This window comes from Periplaneta americana, chromosome 1 (genome assembly GCF_040183065.1).
Source record: "Periplaneta americana isolate PAMFEO1 chromosome 1, P.americana_PAMFEO1_priV1, whole genome shotgun sequence".
Taxonomy (NCBI): domain Eukaryota; kingdom Metazoa; phylum Arthropoda; class Insecta; order Blattodea; family Blattidae; genus Periplaneta; species Periplaneta americana.
Window position 1 is genome coordinate 53,842,690 of NC_091117.1, and position 19,811 is coordinate 53,862,500.

The window sequence follows — 19,811 nt, forward strand, 5'->3', positions numbered from 1 at the left end:
TTCTATTTAATGATCTATGGGACATTGATGACAGAGTTTTTGTATAAATCTGAGTTAAGTAAAAATAACACTGATTTACTATTATTATTATCTTTATTTCTTTATGGATGTTCCAAATAATATGCTGTGTATAAGATCATTACAAACTAAGATCATTTCTGAGTACAAGATTACATGGTAAAAAAAAAATCACGAAATTACTGTCACATTTTTAACCGTAAGTAGGGCCTACGACATTTTATCAATTTTTCACGAAACATTTGAGAAGTGTTTACCAAAACACTACTAGGTTAGCGTTGATGAATTGGTGATAGCGAGATGGCATTTGGCGAGATGAGGCCGAGAATTCGCCATAGATTATCTGGCATTCACCTTATGGTTGGGGAAAACCTCGGAAAAAACCCAACCAGGTAATCAGCCCAAGCGGGAATCAAACCCGTGCCCGAGTACAACTTCAGACCAGCAGGCAAACCGGCCACGCCGGTGGCTCAGTGGACACAAAGGTTGATTATATCGAGTGAGAAGTGCTAAAGTACTATGTATACCAAATACTGAATATATTTTTAAGGTAAAATAACATTTTAACAAACTGCTGGCTGCTATGATAACATAATACTTCAGAACTTACCCAGTTTCCTTCATGACAGATGTATCACCACAGTCACAAGCACCCCCTGCTTGACTTCGGAACATATTGAAATCATGACCATCATGGTTCCCCTTCTGGAAACACTCCGCACAGAGAGACATACATGGGGAGATACCACACGTTCGACACCGATATGCCACAAAATTTGCTGTCCATACTAGTCCACAAGTTGTAGCATTATCATATCTGCGAACTGAGCACAAAGAAATTCAAGACATGCATTAATAATATAACAGTTAACATAAACCGTTCAATATATATGTAACACAGTCCGAAAAACTGTTCGGAATAGGATACTATGAACTGAACTGAACAACTTAATTTACTGTTTTATTCTTAAACTCAATAGACTACATCCAACACAAATGCAGATCTCAGAATTTGCTTGCATGAAAAAAAAATCCAAAGTACATCCCTGCTGCTGCCCCCAACCTGCTACCGCCACCGCCACCGTCACCACCACTTCGAAAATTAGACTTAAAAACTGGCTTAAAATACAGTTTATGTTATAGTTCAGTCCATCTTTTAAAAGGTCTTCCTTCCTTGGTTCTACAACCTCTAAGTTTGTATGTCATCACTTGTAATGGATGTTCTTTTTTGTTAATTCTATGTTTATGATCATTACACTTTGTCCTGTAATCAGTAATTTTTGTAAACTACTAAAAAATATTCAATTCTTCACTATTTTTACTATTTTGTTTGTTAGTCTGTCTATATCCAACAATAACTCTCAAGAATTTCACCTGTAAGCTTCTATCCTTTCGTCATTGTCTAATATTCTGATTCATACAGAAGAGTAGGAACAGCTAAAACCTTACAAAATTCAATAAATGTATCTTTTCTCACTCTCTCCAACAACTTTCTCCTAACTATGCAATCACATATTTTAATAGAACTTCATTTCTACATCTCTGCTTACATATACACATAAATATTTGAAATTCATAACTTGTTCAACTGCCTTATTATTTAAAATTATTTCTGCTCGTAAAGGATTCATTCCACAAGATGCCATTATTTGTATTTTTGCTGATAAAAACTTTAAATTATAGGCCAGTTTGCTTAATATTTGTAAATTTGTCGCAAAGAGTTTTGTACAAATTACTCTTCTTCATCCATTCATAGTTTTCTTTCATTCCAAACCCAGCATTCTCCAATCTTTCCTATTTTATACCTTCCTTTTAGTATCTGCACATGATCAATATTTATCTTAATGCTGTCTATCATCTGATATCTTCTTCTGCCCCAAGCTTTTCTCTCATTCGCCATTCCTTCCAGGGCATCATTCAGCAGGCAGTTTCTTCTAAGCCAGTGACCCAGCCAATTCCTTTTTCTCTTCCTGAACAGTTTCAGCATTATTCTTTCTACACCCACTCCTTCCAACACAGCTTCATTTCTTATTCTGTCTGCTTATTTTACACGCTCCATTCTTCTCCATATCCACATTTCAAATGCTTTTCGTCATTTCTCTTCACTTCGTCATAATGTCCATGTTTCTACCCTATAAAATGCTACATTCCACACAAAGCACTTCACTGATCTCTTCCTTAGTTCTTTTTCCAAAGGTCTGCAGAAGATGCTCCTTTTTCTATTTAAAAGCTTGCTTTGCCATTAAAATCCTCCTTTTGACTACCTGGCAGCAATTCATGTTACTGCTTATAGTACATCATTTCGAATTCGCAGGTTTATCTTCTTTATTTTTCTTCTGATAACCATTGTGTTCATCTTGTTTGCATTTATCTTCATCTCATACTGCTCACAGTTTGTCATTTAGATCCAGAAACATATCCCTTAGTATCATATCCTCTTCTGCTAACAATGCCATAGCATCAGCAAATCTTATGCACTTCATTCTTCGTCCTCCTACTATCACCTCTCCAATGTTCCTCCAAATACCTGTTAAATAGGGTAGGTGATAAAGGACATCCTTGCCTTGCTCCTCTCCATAGTTCACTTTCCTCTTACATTTCTTCTCTTAGCCTGACTTTGACTCGTTTCAAAGATTACTGAACAGCCTCCTCTCTTTCCAGTCCACACCAATTTTCTTCACGATTCCCTTACATTTCTTCCAATCCACTCTGTCAAATGCTTTTTCCAGATCCCTAAATCACATCATTAAAGCAAAGTGAGCTGCAGCCCCATTGGCCTCAAATCATATTTGCTGTCACATTGTGAGAGGCACATCTGTAGTTGTTCTGAGAGGATTGACTCAAGAAATATTCTGTAAACTCTATCATCAAGGCAATTTGGTAATAGTTATGGTCAGACCAAGTAGTTTCCAATAACACCCACTCATACCTTAACAGAGAATATGTTAACTGTCAAGTTCATGTGGATTCTCATAGACCAAGATATTATGCATTGTAAGAATTGTACATTTCCTCCCACATAAACGATTATATTTTTTATTTACCTATAACCATAGTGTTAGTAAAGTAACTACATCGTATATACTGCAATTTTATTGCATCTTATTGTTAGTTGTATATTATTTAGGGACGTCTTTGATTATCTTCAGCATCGTTAATGACGATCTATTGCACTAAACCTCAAGCTAGGCGCATTCCCAAACTCACACTAGCTGACTACACTAAGGTTTCGAGCAGGCAACCTCTCACATCACTGGCTGGTTTCTTCAGGGAATGCTATGGAATGATGACGGAATGGAGAAATAGTGAAAATAGATTATAGATATATAAAATGGTAGAACCCCGAGAAGAACCCCAATTACAACTCTGTCCACAACATGGATTCGAACCCGGACCACCTGTATGACAGGTTTAACCTGAGTTCTGGGTGATTTTATTACCATTGCCAGCTCTACATTTCTGTAATTATTTTACAGCTTAACCTCACCTCGTATGAGAGTGAATTATGTTTTTGGAGTATACTAAGGAAAACACATGTTTCGTTCATTGAAATGAAATTACATAATCAAGAGTAGCTAATAATAAGGTACTCATTGTTTCACTCAGTCGAAAGTAGGTTTCAATGCAAATAACATACTAAGTCCAGAAGATTCTGCAAGAGTGTTGCACTGATTGAAAAAAGAAAGTCTTATTGCTACATCGTGGATAGCTCGAAGCTTCAATTGGAAGTATCCAAAGTACTGTTAGATGCTTCAGAGAGACATTTTCAGTCATCAGGCAGCCAGGATCTGGTCCGAGTAGGACCACCACTAGAAACAACAGGTTCATAAGACTGTAGGTACTATGGAATCAATATATAATAAAATGTTGCTGTTGCTCCTAAGGTGGATGTTTAATGTTATGTTTTATTTAATGACGCTCGCAACTGCAGAGGTTATATCAGCGTTGCCGGATGTGCCGGAATTTTGTCCCGCAGGAGTTCTTTTACATGCCAGCAAATCTACTGACATGAGCCTGTCGCATTTAAGTACACTTAAATGCCATCGACCTGGCCCGGGATCGAACCCGCAACCTTGGGCATAGAAGGCCAGCGCTATACCAACTCGCCAACCAGGTCGACCCTAAGGTGGATGGTTGAGACATCACATCATAGCTCTGGCATCCCACTAGAGTTTGGTGGTGTCTTTGAGCTCTTGTTGATTGCTATCAAGATTAGGGCAGTGGAGTAGATGTTCTTCGTCCATGACGAAGTTTAGCATTTGGCATATAGTGCACTGACTTGGATGGTATTTTCCAATTTTCTTAAATGAGTAGCTAGGCAGTCATGCCCTGTCTTGAGTCTTAAGTTTGCTGCAGCTTTCTTCCTCAATTTTTTTTTTCCTTTCTTGGCTAATGTATCTGCTATCTCGTTAATTTGTAGTCCCAAATGGGAATGAACCCACTGAGTACACTAGACTCTCGCTAATATGGCCAGTCACTTATCTGGTCCTGTTCTAGTGTACTTCCTATAACTTTTACTATAATAGTTTTCTAGGAAATTTCCACAGATGCCATGTGTTATACTGTATTACTTATACATGAATATACTTGAAGGGTATGAATGTACACGGGAATAACGATCAAGGCCCATTTTAGAAAGTTTCGAGAAAAACGAATTTTAAAGTTTAAGCACTTAATAGTTAGTTATGTGTGTATTTAATAGAAATTGACGTAGTGGAATGTCAAGAACGATGATTTCTTATTACTAGCTAGACCACATGACAGTACTTCCTTTCCACTATAAAATAGCATTATTAACTCAATTTCGATTTTTGATGAACCTTAATCGCTTTTCCCATGTACCCTTCACTTATGTAGTCCGGATCAGCTTATTTAATACCCCAAGGGCGATTTTCTAGTTTCAAAGTTGAATTTTCTTTTGCCAACTTCGTTTCGAATTTCGGTATTGAGGAATACAATTGGTAGTGATTTTCTAACTGTTACATTGGCAGCAGAACAGCAGTTGACAGTAGTGAAATTTTATAAAATTAAAATTCTTCTAGGTTTCTGAGCTGATTACTGGAAGCTAGTGAAACTTGAACATGGTAATAATTAATTAATATCAGAAAAGGTAAAGGTATCCCCGTAATATGCCAGGAACGCACTTGGGGGGCATGGAGGTAGAGCCCCATGCTTTCCATGACCTCGGCACTAGAATGAGGTGGTGTGGTCAGCACCACGCTCTGACCGCCTTTTACCCCCAGGAAAGACTCAGTACTTAATTTTACAGGAGGCTGAGTGAACCTCGGGGCCGTTCTGAAAGTTTGGCAACGAGAAAAAAATCCTGGGATCGAACCCCGGACCTTCCAGTCCGTAGCCAACTGCTCTACCAACAAATTAATATCAGTATTAATATTAATACATAACAGTTATTTTACGTGTTGTGTTGCATTGTGGTTACAATTCAAGATTATAGTTGGATAAATGTAAGTAAATATAACATAGGCTACGGTGTGATACGTGCACTTGGATGATTGATCCAATGTCATTTCACATTTTAATTAATTTCTTTCATGTTTAAATTTTTATTACAATAATGCCAAAAGAGAGAAAATAGCATGGCAGTGGCTCCTCGAAGAAAGAATGCGTGTGCCATTCAGAGTATATCCTTCAGGAATCTATAGGCTAGTTCATAATGTATGAAGAAAGAAGATTATGAAGGAATTATGCACAGAGAGACAGCAATTATGACTAGAATAGCTAAATTATTAGGAGTAAATATTCTTAAGCATACATTTCAAAGTGGCATTCAAAGGAAAATATAGGCCTACTCTTTCACAAATTACTGAACCATTTAGAAAGCACCTCCCAACATAAAGGCGAAATGTGGTAAATAAGTAAATAAGCAAGACATCGTTACTGTTAATATCTGGCTACTGTATTATTACTGTACATGACATCGTAATTTTACTCTCTTTGGTGGTATCTGGTATTTGTTGCAATACTGAAGAGATGGCCAAATAAACCTTTTAGGAACTGTTCTTACGTGATTCTCACTATATTTATACTTGCACAGGCCACATGTGGAATGTACTAGTTTCGATTTAGAAGTGCAAATGAAATGAGTGGTTGGCATAACTTATAACTAGGGCTTGGAAGTTAATGAAATGTCATCTTCTTTCTGAGATATCACAGACAATGCAGTATACAAAACAAATTCGTTTCACTTCAACACAAACTAATATAGCCTACTTTTATTCTGCATTTTCTGTCTTTTATTTCTACTGGCCATTTTTTTTTTGGAAATACTTTACTTTTTTTACTTTTCTGCTCATGGACGGACATTTTTTACAGTGTAATCGTAATCTATACTCGAATGCAATTCGATTGCATCTTACAAGAAATATCCTTATGGTTGCATCAGTCTTGACTCCTGATAATGTGTGTTACCTGCTTCCCCTCATTCAATGCAACAGAACAAATACTGTAGCTGCAGTGCCCGCAGTCAGCATATTGTATCAAACAAGCGAAGAAGTAAAATTTCCGAAAGTAAAACAAAGTAATTTTTCTCAAACTAATAGATATTTACAGTATGGCTACTTATAGTCATTTTGATTATTCAATGAGGATGGCGAGGCCTCATATATATGAATATATGTATATATCAATGTTAACAGTATTCATAACCTGTTGTCGAAAATGGCCATAAAGTTATTTAAATATGCGCTCCTGCATACATGGCTTGAATGTCTTAAAAATGCAGATAGTAGGCTATCATTACAAAGAAAAAGACATTGGCAGGCACCGTGGATCATGTCCTGGTATAGCTCAGATGGAAAGAGCACTCAGCGCAGAGCTGAGAGGTCCCAGGTTCGATTTCCGGTGCTGGGACGAATTTTTCTCAAGTTAATAGACAAAGCAAAGTTTTTGCGACTGTTAATGACTGCGTTTGGTGAAAATATATTTTCCACAGATGGTAGTATACTATCGATATATTTGTATTTTACTATTAAAATTATGTTTTTTTTTATTATTATTTTTTAATTTTAATGTCACATTTTCAACAATTTAAGTTCATTTTATAAGTCATTTTTCTGTGTGTTTTAGGTCATAAATTTCAGAACCCTACTTATAACATTAAATTTAATGACTTTTTTAAGCATTCTCAGTAATCTGGCATTCTCGCTAATCCAGCACTCCTTTGTGCAAGGAATGGCCAGATCAGGAAGAGTGTAGCCTACTGTATATATAGATGTCTTCTTAATAGTCTGAAGATATTCGAAGGCCTGTTTTATGTGATTTACCTTTTCTGTTTTAATTACGTGTTATAAGAAATTCCTTGAATGGCATCTTTTGAGTCCATTAGGATGGCCACTTTCTCATATGTATGAGGTCTGTACAACAGATATTGTAGAGCCAGAGAGATAGTCTCTATTCCTCCACCGAAGTTTGTTTGTTTTTTTTTTTTTACATGAACAGAGGCATACTAAAGATTTTTCTGAACTTAATGGCATGTTACTCGCATTGAAGCTTTAAATATTAAAAAAACGGAACATAACACTTCCATAGTTAAGTCCAAAGCATAAGAGGATGGCAGAGATTATAAAAGGTACAATTTGCAGGTGCTTGTGTAAAGGAGGTTAAGTACGGCTTCGTTAAACTGGGATCTTTCTTATGTTAAAGGGGTTAAATCATTCTTCCATCCATGAGGCAGTTACAAAGGAGAGAAGCAAGCAAGCAAGCAAGCACGCACGCACACACTCTTTCTCTCTCCTCTCGCTCTATTTTTTTAAGTCCCCAGTTTTTCCCCTTTTTCATAAAACGTTAGAAAAAAAATAGCGAAATGATCTGACCTGACCTGAACTAACCTAACCTAACATAAATTTCGACTTAGACAACAATTGTCAGATTGATGTCTAAGTCGAAATCTATGGTGGAGTCGATCTCCTTGTCAGATTGATGTCTAAGTCGAAATTTGGATTAGGTGCCTAAGTCGAAATTTAGATTAGGTTAAGTCATCTCGCTACTTCATTTGAAGAAGGGGAATAAAACTGGGAGTTTTGAGGAAAAAAATTAAAAATCGACGGTGGAGTGGACTTCCACAATTATCACATATATTTTGAGTTCATGATACTAGCTATATCAAGGTTTGATAAGATGAAAAAAAAATATATATATATATACTTGTGACGTTCAGACCTCTCTTCGGACAGTTGACTAGTATTCATCTCATCAAATCTTGATATAGCCTGTATCATGAACTCAATTTAACAGCCTTACGTGTTTTATCACTTCTGTTTAACGTTTTCCAAACACGAAATCTCAATATGAAATACGATAGGCCTAGTTGTACACTTATTTTCTTTTAAACCTTATTCAGAACATCAAATGTACTGAGAACGAAATGCATGTGATTATGATGAAATCGATTTCACTCTGATTTCGAGAGCTAACATATAACAAACAAAGTACAGTAATTCGTAAATTTTTAATAGGGCTAAGTATGTCAGTATTGTTGGAAATCGGCGAAGTATCCAACTAATCAACTCAGACATACGGGTACCTACCCAAATTAAATTAAATCAAAACTATGTTTTAAGTTGTTGCAAAAGTTAAATTATGACAACAAAATTTGTAAATTTTAGGAAAATACAAGATTCTGTATAATATTCATTCATAATGAAATTGATTATCATAAAGGAAGAGGCAATGGTGAACTATTTAAAAGAAGTGCAGATTGAACTTTTTCAATAATTGATGGTAATAGATAAAGGAAATCACGACATTTCGAAGACTGACTTTGTCAAACAGATTTAGCAGTTTATAACAACCCCAATAAGTAGGAGAACTCTCCTATCTCACTTTTTGTTCACCTGAAGATGAAGCTGAAGTATACAGTCGAAACGTCGTCAATTACTTTATTAATTACTAGTAATGGAAAAGGTCAAGGCTCATATTTTTTAAAGTCAGGCAAATGCTGAAGAATATTAAAAGTACATACGTTTAAACTTTAATGATCCTACCATTAAATATTTGTGATGTAATTCATAGTGTTTAATGGCAAACAAAACGGAATGTGTGTAAAAATCATGAAACAGTACACTTCGTAGTCAATGACATTTCATATTTTACAAACTAGTAATCCGGATACATATGACTTTCAGTATGGCTATAACAAAGTAACTAAATCATTTATGTGTAAAATAAACAACTGCAAATATTCAGATTGTGTTCTACTTTTACCTATAATAGAAAATTCATCTGGTGTTCTTCCACCAGCCATCAACCATTTGCACCAATCAATGGTTTCCCATTCATCAATTGTCTTTTCTGGATTTAACAACAGGTCCAATAATTCACTGAGATGTTGCGGTGATGCTGAATTTGAGCAATCTGCATGTACGTAAGCTGCTGCACCACGTTTACCCTTCTTCATCAACACATGGGCAGCAATAGAATTAGACGCCATGGTTCCTATCAGATTGATTCTTCAACCAAAATATTTAATTTTGAGAAATGTCAAGTCATGAGAACCCTCGATGTTTAACCAAATTAAATAAAGTATCTGTCAGGTCACAAACCCGACCTACGTCTTGCAAAGCAGACAAGGCTAAATGAAACCAACAGACGGTCGATGGCATCAACTGCAAATTAACCCTTGACGTCGTCAATGCCGTACCAATTTTGACAACAAATTACGAGATATTGTCTTCGCAGCATGGCGATAAAGTTCATGCATATTCACTATCACGTCATGTTGCATTATGCTTTTATTAATATAAAAATATCGATGATTGCACCATTTTTAATCAACAATCGCACTGATCAAGGACTAATGAACTAAAACCTGAAAAGATGGCACTGTAAAGAAAACAATTAAACAACGAAGTGCGGCATTGGAATTGACTTGTTTCAGAAATTGTGTAATTTTAAGAATGGTTAAATCCTCAAGAAAAGAATAATTACATATTTTCAATTTTACATTACACTGTTGTACAACCATACTAAATAACTATACACATAACCCACGTTATGTATAATTTTATATAAATAATAGCACATAAATAATCATTTTATTATTGTAGTTTCTTTGTAAACTCACGAGATATATTCACAACGAAGGAAATTTTGTTGGAAATATCATGTTGGTAGTCCTGACAAATATTTCCTATCTCGATTCTCGAAAGACAGGTCAGTCTAGGTCAGACGCCTATGAAAGGTGTTTGGGTTGTGTTATGCCTATTTTATAGGAGTGTAATACAAATGTTTATTTAGTCTAAATTAACAGTACATGTTATTTGGCAATCATTTTAATTCCATATTAAATATACGACGATTCATTGCTCCAATAATTATGTGTTTCTTTAGAGCAGTTTCATTTCTTTGGTGGACTTGACACCTAACCTTAAAATACTTCTACCTGTTATAAAAATATTGATGGCACCCTTGGGTCTTAATTGTATATTCAATTGCTGAACATCAGGTAATTAATGAAATATCCAACGAAAGAAACAGTTGTTTCGCTTATTAAACAAAATTGGCATGACTTTCTCATTTTCAGTACAAATGGTATACAATAGTCCGGATGAGGCAGAGTTTTAGTTTATTTAAGTAGACTTGTTTTCCAACATTATAGCGTCATGAACTAAGCTTTTATTTGTTTTACTTTGTTATAAGAGCTAGAAATTAATTTTTACTTTTCACGTTTGCATTATATACCAGAAATCACATGTGGTCACATTCAACTGTTGAATTATTGTGGATTAATTCAGGACGTAGCTGCAATAAGGGCCCATAGGCCCTTTTTCCGGAGAATGCATAAATTGTTGTTTTTGCAATGCTCAGCTAGTTGGTAATGAAGTCATTTGACGTTCTTCAGTCAAATACTTTTCGATTAGGTCTTGATATGCTGGGAGGGTCTCTCAGACAGCTAGATGGGGGGTGATGTTGACCGCCTCCTCGTGGTGCCCCCTGGACTATAATTATGTTTATAATTATAGACGAAACGGTCAACATACACTCAATGATATGCAGTCCAGAGTAAACTGATTTGTTGAAGCTTGGAATTTCGAGTTTCTTTAATGTAATAGCTGTTAATTCATTGTGCTATAGGCTACATGTGTTTAGTATAATATAAGCATATATTTGGCCAAGTATCGCAACATTATACACTAATATCATTTTTTATGGTCTAGTCTACCTCACTTTACAATATATTTTAAATTCACACAGTCATAACTTATCATACTTACACAATATGCAATTTGCATGCACATGATGTCAATACAATGTAGGTGCGAACAAATGAACACACAATTTTCTTGATAAATAGCTATTTATCTTATAAGTGGCTTAAATTGACCATTGTGAGTGAGATGTTTATAATAGTGTGATAAGATAAGATAAAAAAATGTAATTGCAATTAACAAAAAAAAATATATAGTTTTATTTACAATAGCCCTGATCACATATATATCAGATTGGCCATGCCCAAGTTACGAAATGGCAACTATAAAAGATCTCCACTATCGAAAATGAATTTTTTGGTAACAAGTGCTAGAGGGAAGTACTGCTGCAAGCTATTACTCCATCCAATTCCATCAGAGTTATAACATTACTTCTTTTGCAGTCACTAGATGGCAGCATAGTGAAATTAATCAAAGTTGTCTTGAAAGTGCATTAGGCTGATCAAGCTTTTATATGTGGTCAGGGACAAAGGTAACAACCACTAAAGTAGCAAAGGGTGTTTCATTAACTAGCTCTCTTTTATTCCTTAAGCATTTATAGAAGTGGACTATTTTAATATTAAGACTACAGTTCTCACATTTTTTCTGTATTATTATTATTATTATTATTATTATTATTATTATTATTATTATTATTATTATTATTATTATTATGAAACACTTCCCCTAAAACAGGGATTGCCTAGAAGACAAAGTATACCATTTACAAAAACAAAATTTTGAATAGTACATATTACATGGATAATTTGTTATTAATATAAAAAAATCAATGCAAGAAAGAGAAAAAAATAAATTACAGTGCAATGTCTTATCTGAGGTGATTTCTTAACAATGCAATCGAACCTTTCAACGCAAGTAAAGAAACATTGGTAATTGTAACTTAAATGATGGCAAATGAAAAGCCTTGCAAAAATCAGCAAACTGTTTCGGGATGGATCCTCTTGCTCTGACCATCAAGCCTATTACTTCTATCTGTTGTAATTGATATTTCTCTTGATAATACTCCTCAATTATTATTTTTTTAATCTTAAACTCGGGAGGGGGGAATTTCGACATGTAATCTCTATTTATTTCTGTAATGTGGATTTTATTAAGAATTGGTTCAACTTTAAGTTCTGATGAATGTGTATGTATGTATTTATTTATTCCTTCATTTATTAGCACTGCAATTGGGTATACACCCAATATATTACAATAATTACAGCAATCAAATAACACAGATAAATTAGACGTAAAATTAATTCTAACTATAAATAAACAAATGCAATAAACCTAGGATTGTAAAAAAGACTATGCTATAAGTAACGCCTACTATAAGCATACCTAAGCGAAAGTAAATCTAACTTACAAGTATTTCTATTAAACCCAACTATTTTCAACTTATGTAATTACAAGTCACCTTAATTACATATCAACTTAGATAATTACATGACACAACTTAAATAGTTATGTATATTACTATTTATTCTTAGCCTAATCTTTTCACCCTTTCCCTAAATGTGTTGATTTTGAGAGGACCACCCTGAAAGATTGCCGCGGGTAAGCTGTTCCAATCTACTATTGTGCAATTAACAAAGGAAAATTTTGCCACGTCTGTTCTTTGTTTTCAGCGTTTAAACTTCGTAATATGATCAGCCCTGATGGTGTCACTAATCTATTATTGATGTTGGTCCATGCTTTGTGCCTCATTTGTGCTTTAAACAAGTGCTCAGTCTGGTTTTTTGTCACCTTGATTTGAGGAATTCCCACCCTAAGTCGTTTATTATCTCTTCGCCATGTTCCTGTCCCATTTTGACATATTTTGCTGCCCTGTGTTGGACCTTTTTCATTGAATCAATTTGGGTTTGTAAGGATCCCAACCTACCGCTCCATATTCCATTATTGGGTGAACAAGGGTTATGTACGCTAACTCTTTTGACCGTCAGTTAGCTTTCTTAAGAATACACATAGAGAAATGTAGTGCTTTTTAGACTTTCTTTGTCATATTAGTGACTTGTTCCTCCCAACCCAGTTTACTTAAATATATACCTAGGCATTTACAAGTATTTACTAGGGGTACTGGTGAGCCATTCTGTTGGTATTTGAGACAAATTTCTTTATGCATTCTACAGAAGGTTATTGATTTACTTTTATTCATTGATTTTCATTTTATTTTCTGTTGTCCAGGTTTCAATAATGTTTAGATCATTTTGCAAGACGGCAATATCAGATTCATCACTGATTTGTCTATGCGAGTATATTATACAGTCATCTGCGAATAACCTTAAATGAGAAGTAGTATTTCTATATAACGATGGCTGAGAACCAGACTGTTCTAAGTCCAAATTTTCATAAGAAAGAAATCTGTGTTTCATTGTGTTCCAGTTCTTCTCTGCATATATGATCGAACATAATTATAAATATTTCTCTCCATAAGCTTGTTATGAAGCTCTTCCAAATTGTTTCATGAAGCTTTGAATGTCAGGAGCTTAAAATAGTTCTTCTGAAAAAAAAAAAATAGTAAAATGGACTTGGAAAAGTCTGGTTCTGGACCATCGATATATATATATATATATATATATATATATATATACATACATACATATATACATATATACATATATACATATATACACATATACACATATACACACACACACACACACACACACACACACACACACACACATATACACATTTCTTTTTTCCTAGTCTGCCCTTTTGGATCCTGTTTTCTAAGAATTTATACTGTATATACATCTTACTACTCGATTATCTATTGGAAGCCTGCTTAGTTTCCCTGAAAGTTTTTTTGTGTGACACTACATCGAAAGTTTTAGCGAAATCGATCACAACTCCATTTATTCTCCCTCCCCCCCCCAACTTCATCAGATAAATCTTGTATTAAGGATGTGATTTGATTTTTGCAAGAGTATACCAAGTATCATACATGTAGCATTAATAATTCGGGAGATATATAGCTCTCTGTATGGGATATAGTAAAAAATTGAAATCACGGTACATTGCAATCAAAACCCTGTGCGCCAGAGCTTTAAATGTGTCGTCACAGCAGCTGACAAAACCATAAATGCGCAGTATATAATATATTTTTCACATATCAAAAATTATTTTAAACAAAAAAAAAAAAAAAAAAAAAAAAAAATTGAAGTTAACAGGAAATTGCAATCACAAAGTTTAGTGTAATCTAAAAGCCTTGTACACCAAAGCTACAAAAATGGCGTTAAATTTTATGTAAAGTATATTTCACATAGCAAAGAGTATTTTAGGGGGAAATATACGGTATATATGTTTTTTGTTTTTGTTTAGTCAACTGTCCGAAGACAGGTTTGAACTTCATAAGTATCACCAATAAGGTATGGTTTATGAGGCAACTAAGCCAGGAGATAATGGGATAGGGTAACCAGTACCTTTCCCCCTCCATTGCATACATCGCCAACTAGTAACATATTACACTAATCAGACTTAAGATGTAGACAAACAATTATTCTTCCTCTGACACATAATCAAGTGAGATGTATTATCTGATAATAGATGTACATACCAGCCAGCACCTCAATCAGAGATGGAATATATATACACTGCTCAAAAAAGTGTAAGGGGCAAGTACATTATTTGCTTCAGTTTATTATTTATAGCAGTGAAATGAATATTACCTGATCTAAGAAATAAATTACCTTGACTAACAAACAAATGAAGTAAATTTAAATATTATTTTTATTTTTTATGTTGAAAACTAAACAATAACTGAAATGCTGCAGGTTGAGTAAAATGTTAGAAACATTTTGACAGAAAAAATTGTATACGACTTTATGGGAGATAATTTAGGCAATGAACAAGATATATTCTACGCAGCTCTCAATTTGTTCACTGCCACACTCCATGAGCTTGCAGGTTTGTTTTATCTTGCCTCATTCATTGAATTGCATCTGAAACAAAGATACGTAATATTTTATTGAAATATTTGTGGGTTTTTCATAATAAAGTCATAATAACTGCAACTATTATAAGTAAATTACATAAAACCTTTCACCTCGTAATTACAGATCTTAACAAATAAACACCATAGGTGTCCTTGATGTGATCTGCAAACTGTGTCGGTTGAATATTTGTTCTAAAGCCTGGAGTCATGGAGTTCTTGAAACTTTTTTTAACCTTGCATCTGATAGTGCATTTTCAGAATCTAATCAAATGTAGCATGTGGCTGGCACACTGATGGTGTGGAGATGGTGACAAGATATTATTTCTGGAACAGTTTGAAATAGAACCAAAATAAGAAAACTAAGCCAACAGAAACACTAACTGCTATACAGAATGCCACAATTAATGTTCAGGGAAGAATGATGATTGATTCACTAAATTTATATCCTACGAATTAAATGTAACAAAATATACAGTATGTAAGTGCAACATCAAAACATAACACACGTATCGGTGAATTCAAAAGACCCTATATTTTTAAACATATTATATACCATATTACTTAGTACAATATTATTAATGAATTGCCAAAATTGATGGATTAAAGATATGCATGTTTGCAGATGATTTAATTACCAAAAAAAAAAAAAAAAAGACAATCTCTTATCACATTACAAAATTGGGCAGAATATAATAATTAATGCAACAAAGTCATCATACCAACTCTTATTGAAGTATAATAACTACTCATTCAAACTAAAAATAACAGATTCCCCCTTAACAAAAATTGAAATCACCAGGTACCTATCGGTGGATCTAGAGAACAAGCTAAACATGAAAGAACACAACATTAAATTGACTGTACCATAGTGTAAGTAACATCCAGAAGCATGTGAGAGGTACGAAATGGAGAAGTATGCAAGATACTCTCAATAAAACATACAACATACAATTATTATAAAGTCAGTTATTTCAGTGGCGTGCGATAGCATGACGTTAAGGAAAGCAGTGCCTGTATGTATACCATTGCTCGACTGGGCTTCGATGCCTGTTGCCTACATACAGGGTTTCCATGGAATTGCTTCTCCAAAAACGTCATCACCACACGCCGCTGAGTTATTTCATAATGGAGGTAAAGCACTAATTTCTGTTAAACAACCGAAACAAAAGATTACAAACATTACAAAATACAATTCACCTTTAAAGAAAGAACTGGGATTAAGTCCACTAATAGCTTTGAATTCTTCATCTAACTTAATTAGGAACGTTAAATCCAGACGTTTGAGATGAGCAGGGCATGTAGCCTAGTACATATGAGTGAATCTAGAAATGCATACAGAGTGTTAGTTGGGAGACCTGAGGGAGAAAGACCTTTGGAGAGGCGGAGATGTAGATGGATTTGAAGAAGGTGGGATATGATGGTAAGCATTGGATTAATCCTGCTCAGGATAGGGACCAATGGTGGGCTTATGTGAGGGCGGCAATGAACTTCTGGATTCTCTCAAAGCCATTTGAATGCATGGAATTCATGCCGTGCCTTCATATGTTAGAAGGAGACAAGAAATGAGATGCTCTACAAGAACCACTCGAAATGAAGGCTTTAAGCAAATAAGAATTAATTAATTCATAGTTTCCTGCCCAAAGGCAAGGTCTTTCACTGAAAACCCAGCACTTTCCAATATTTCCTATTTTCTACCTTCCTTTTAATCTCTGCATATAATCTATCAAATAAGGATCTAGGTGCCATTTTCTAGGAAAATAAGTCAGTATACGTTGAAGCTATTGGCACATACATGTCCCGCCCATCTGTGTTGTTTGGTCAACTGTCTGAAGACAGGTCTGAACCACACAAGTAATACCAACAAGGAACCACTTACGAGGCAACTAGGCCAGGAGATAATGGGGTAGGGTGGTCAGTTCCTTTCCCCCTAATCATCTATTAACACCTAATAAAATGATAAGTCCACACCTGTGGAGTAACGGTTAGCGCGTCTGGCCGCGAAACCAGACTAGGGTTCGATTCCCAGTCGGGGCAAGTTACCTGGTTGAAGTTTTTTCCGGGGTTTTCCCTCAATCCAATATGAGCAAATGCTGGGTAATTTTCGGTGCTGGAGCCCGGAATCATTTCATCGGCATTATCACCATCTCATTCAGACGCTAAATAACCTAAGATGTTGATACAACGTCGTAAAATAACCTACTTAAAAATGATAAAGAATCGAGCCTGGACTTCGATTCTTATTTATGTTATACTAATTAGTGGGAGAGAGACAGATGGCGACATTAAGAGAGAGATAAATGGTGACATTAAGAGAGCGAGAGAGACAGACGGTGGCATTAAGAGAGGAATCGGCAGTTAGAGAGACAGACGGCGGCAGTAAGAGAGAGAGAGGGAGAGACGGACGACGGAAGTTAGAAAGGCAGACAATGGCATTAAGAGAGGGAGACGACGGTATTATGAGAGAGACGACGGCGGCAGTAAATGAGAGAGGGAGACGACAGCATTAAGAGAGGAAGGGAGAAGGCGGTAGTCAGAGAGAGAGGGAAACGCGGACGACGGAAGTAAGAGAGAAAGACAGACAATAGCATTAAGAGAGAGAGGGAGACGACGGCATTAAGAAATAGAGACGATGGCAGCAGTAAGAGAGAGAGAGAGGGAAACGACAGCATTAAGAGAGGACGGGAGACTGCGGCAGTAAGAGAGAGAGAGACGCGGACGACGGAAGTAAGAGAGAAAGGCAGACTACAGCATTAAGGGAGAGAGAGGGAGACGACGGTATTATGAGAGAGACGACGGCGGCAGTAAGAGAGAAAGGGAGACGGCGGCAGTAAGAGAGAGAGGGAGACGAAGGCGCTAAGAGTGAGAGGGGACGGCGGCAGTAAGAGAGAGACAGAGGGCGACGACGGCATTAAGAGTGAGAGAGACGGCGGCAATAAGAGAGAATGACAGACGAAGGCATTAAGAAAGAAAGGGAGACGCTAAGAGAGAAAGAGACGGCGGTAGTAAGAGAGAGAGGGAGACGTCGGCAGTAGGAAATGGAGACGGCGGCATTAAGAGAAAGAGGGAGACGACGGCGCTAAGAGAGAGAGGGAGACGTCGGCAGTAGGAAAGTGAGACGGCGGCATTAAGAGAGAGTGAGAGACAGATGACGGAAGTAAGACAGACAGATTGTAGCATTAAGGTTACGGCAGACAAGCTGTAAATGTCGCTGATTTTCAGCGACAAATACAGCTGCTGTAACTGTCGCAAAATGGCTGACCAGACGAGGCTACAAATACTGATCAGTGTCTGTGTTAAATGTAGCTACGTGTGGTCACGAAACGTGTCACACTAGCGACATAATTTGTAGTCTAGTTCTTTTGCGGTTTGTAGAACTCAGCAGTACAACCGTCAGACTAGACTGAAATAACTCATGCGTGCGTAGTGTACTGTGTTTCTTCCGAGATGGAATATCAAGCCAAAGTCGTTTTATGTTTGTTATTAGTTCGACGTAGACGCCGCGCCGTAGACAAAGGCGATGGTGGATTCATCCCATCATTAGTGAAAGAACAGATTATGGAAAATTTGTGCTCATTCATGAGAAACTGAAACTTTATCCAAATAAATCCTTTGAATTTGACAGAATGCCTTTGAACTCATTCAACCATCTGTTGTAAGTTGTGAATGGTAATCTGATGAAACAAGATAGGCTACTGTAATGCAACATTGTATTGGATTCGAAGAAAAACTTGCTGTTACATTATAAATAATACCGTAAAGCGGGGTGACTTTGAAGACCGAGGTGACTTTGAACAGTAATTTAGCGCCCTTATAAATTAAATTCTACACCCTATTGCGAAAAAACTGAACTAATTTATTGACAACTTAAACAGTTTTTTCGCAATTGGCTACAGCATTTAATTTAGAAAGGAGCTAAATTACTGTTCAAAGTCACCTCAGCGTTCAAAGTCACCCCGCTTTACGGTACTGATTTGGGAAGTCTAGGCATTAAGAAAGAGACACGACGACATTAAGAGAGAGACAGATAGAGGCGGTAAGAGAAAGAGAGAGGCGGACGACGGCATGAAAAGAGAGACAAACGGCGGCATTAAGAGAGAGAAATACACGGCATTAAGAAAGAGACATACGACAGCATTAAGAGAGGACTATGGCGCAATAATAAATACCTGTTTGTCGAATTATGAAAACTTTGTCAAATACCGGTAGCATGTTATCCTCTGAATTTCAAATAGACGTAGTAGTGACATAAAACACTAACAATATACAATTTTATGATCTGTGATACGGCTAGAGCGTTGGATTTCCACGCTTCCCAAGTATGAATCCCGATGGGTCCATGTGGAACTTGTGGTGGACAAAGACGATGGTAGGCATTCGCGGAGTACTCCCGTTTACCTTAACGGCATTCAACCATTGCTTTATTAACCAATTAATTATCACACTGGTGTGGTGCAGACCACCTCCAATGGTGCAATAAGGGCAACACTCTGTGACAAAGAGTCTACAAGTGCGCCGTGTTCTTCCTGCAGAGAGTGGGAAATTGGGTCAAGTAGAACAGTAGACTTACCAGCCATTGGAAAAAAGAAATTATTCTATGATCCTAGTTAGGAGAATGGCTTAGGAAAATGTAGTTGCGCTTCAGCTACAGT

At 36.1% G+C, this 19,811-nt stretch overlaps 1 protein-coding gene and 1 long non-coding RNA gene across 5 annotated transcripts in view; both read right to left on the bottom strand.

Moving 5' to 3' along the window:
* Ubr3 (Ubr3 ubiquitin ligase) overlaps window positions 1–9,855 on the bottom strand; it is a 196,580-nt gene extending 186,725 nt beyond the window's left edge. For all 4 annotated transcript variants that reach the window (XM_069820170.1, XM_069820155.1, XM_069820162.1 and 1 more), the window contains exons 1-2: window positions 9,241–9,855; window positions 629–842 (exon numbers count right to left, since the gene is read on the bottom strand). In XM_069820170.1, the coding sequence (XP_069676271.1) occupies window positions 629–842; window positions 9,241–9,466 (440 nt within the window). In that variant the 5' untranslated portion in view covers window positions 9,467–9,855. The remainder of the gene's footprint in view (window positions 1–628; window positions 843–9,240) is intronic.
* Window positions 9,856–14,401: 4,546 nt separating this feature from the next.
* The window catches only part of LOC138695891 (uncharacterized), a 209,759-nt gene continuing 204,349 nt past the window's right edge, over window positions 14,402–19,811 (bottom strand). Inside the window, exons 2-3 of the long non-coding RNA XR_011331203.1 lie at window positions 15,274–15,486; window positions 14,402–15,169 (exon numbers count right to left, since the gene is read on the bottom strand). This is a non-coding gene — a long non-coding RNA (uncharacterized lncRNA). The remainder of the gene's footprint in view (window positions 15,170–15,273; window positions 15,487–19,811) is intronic.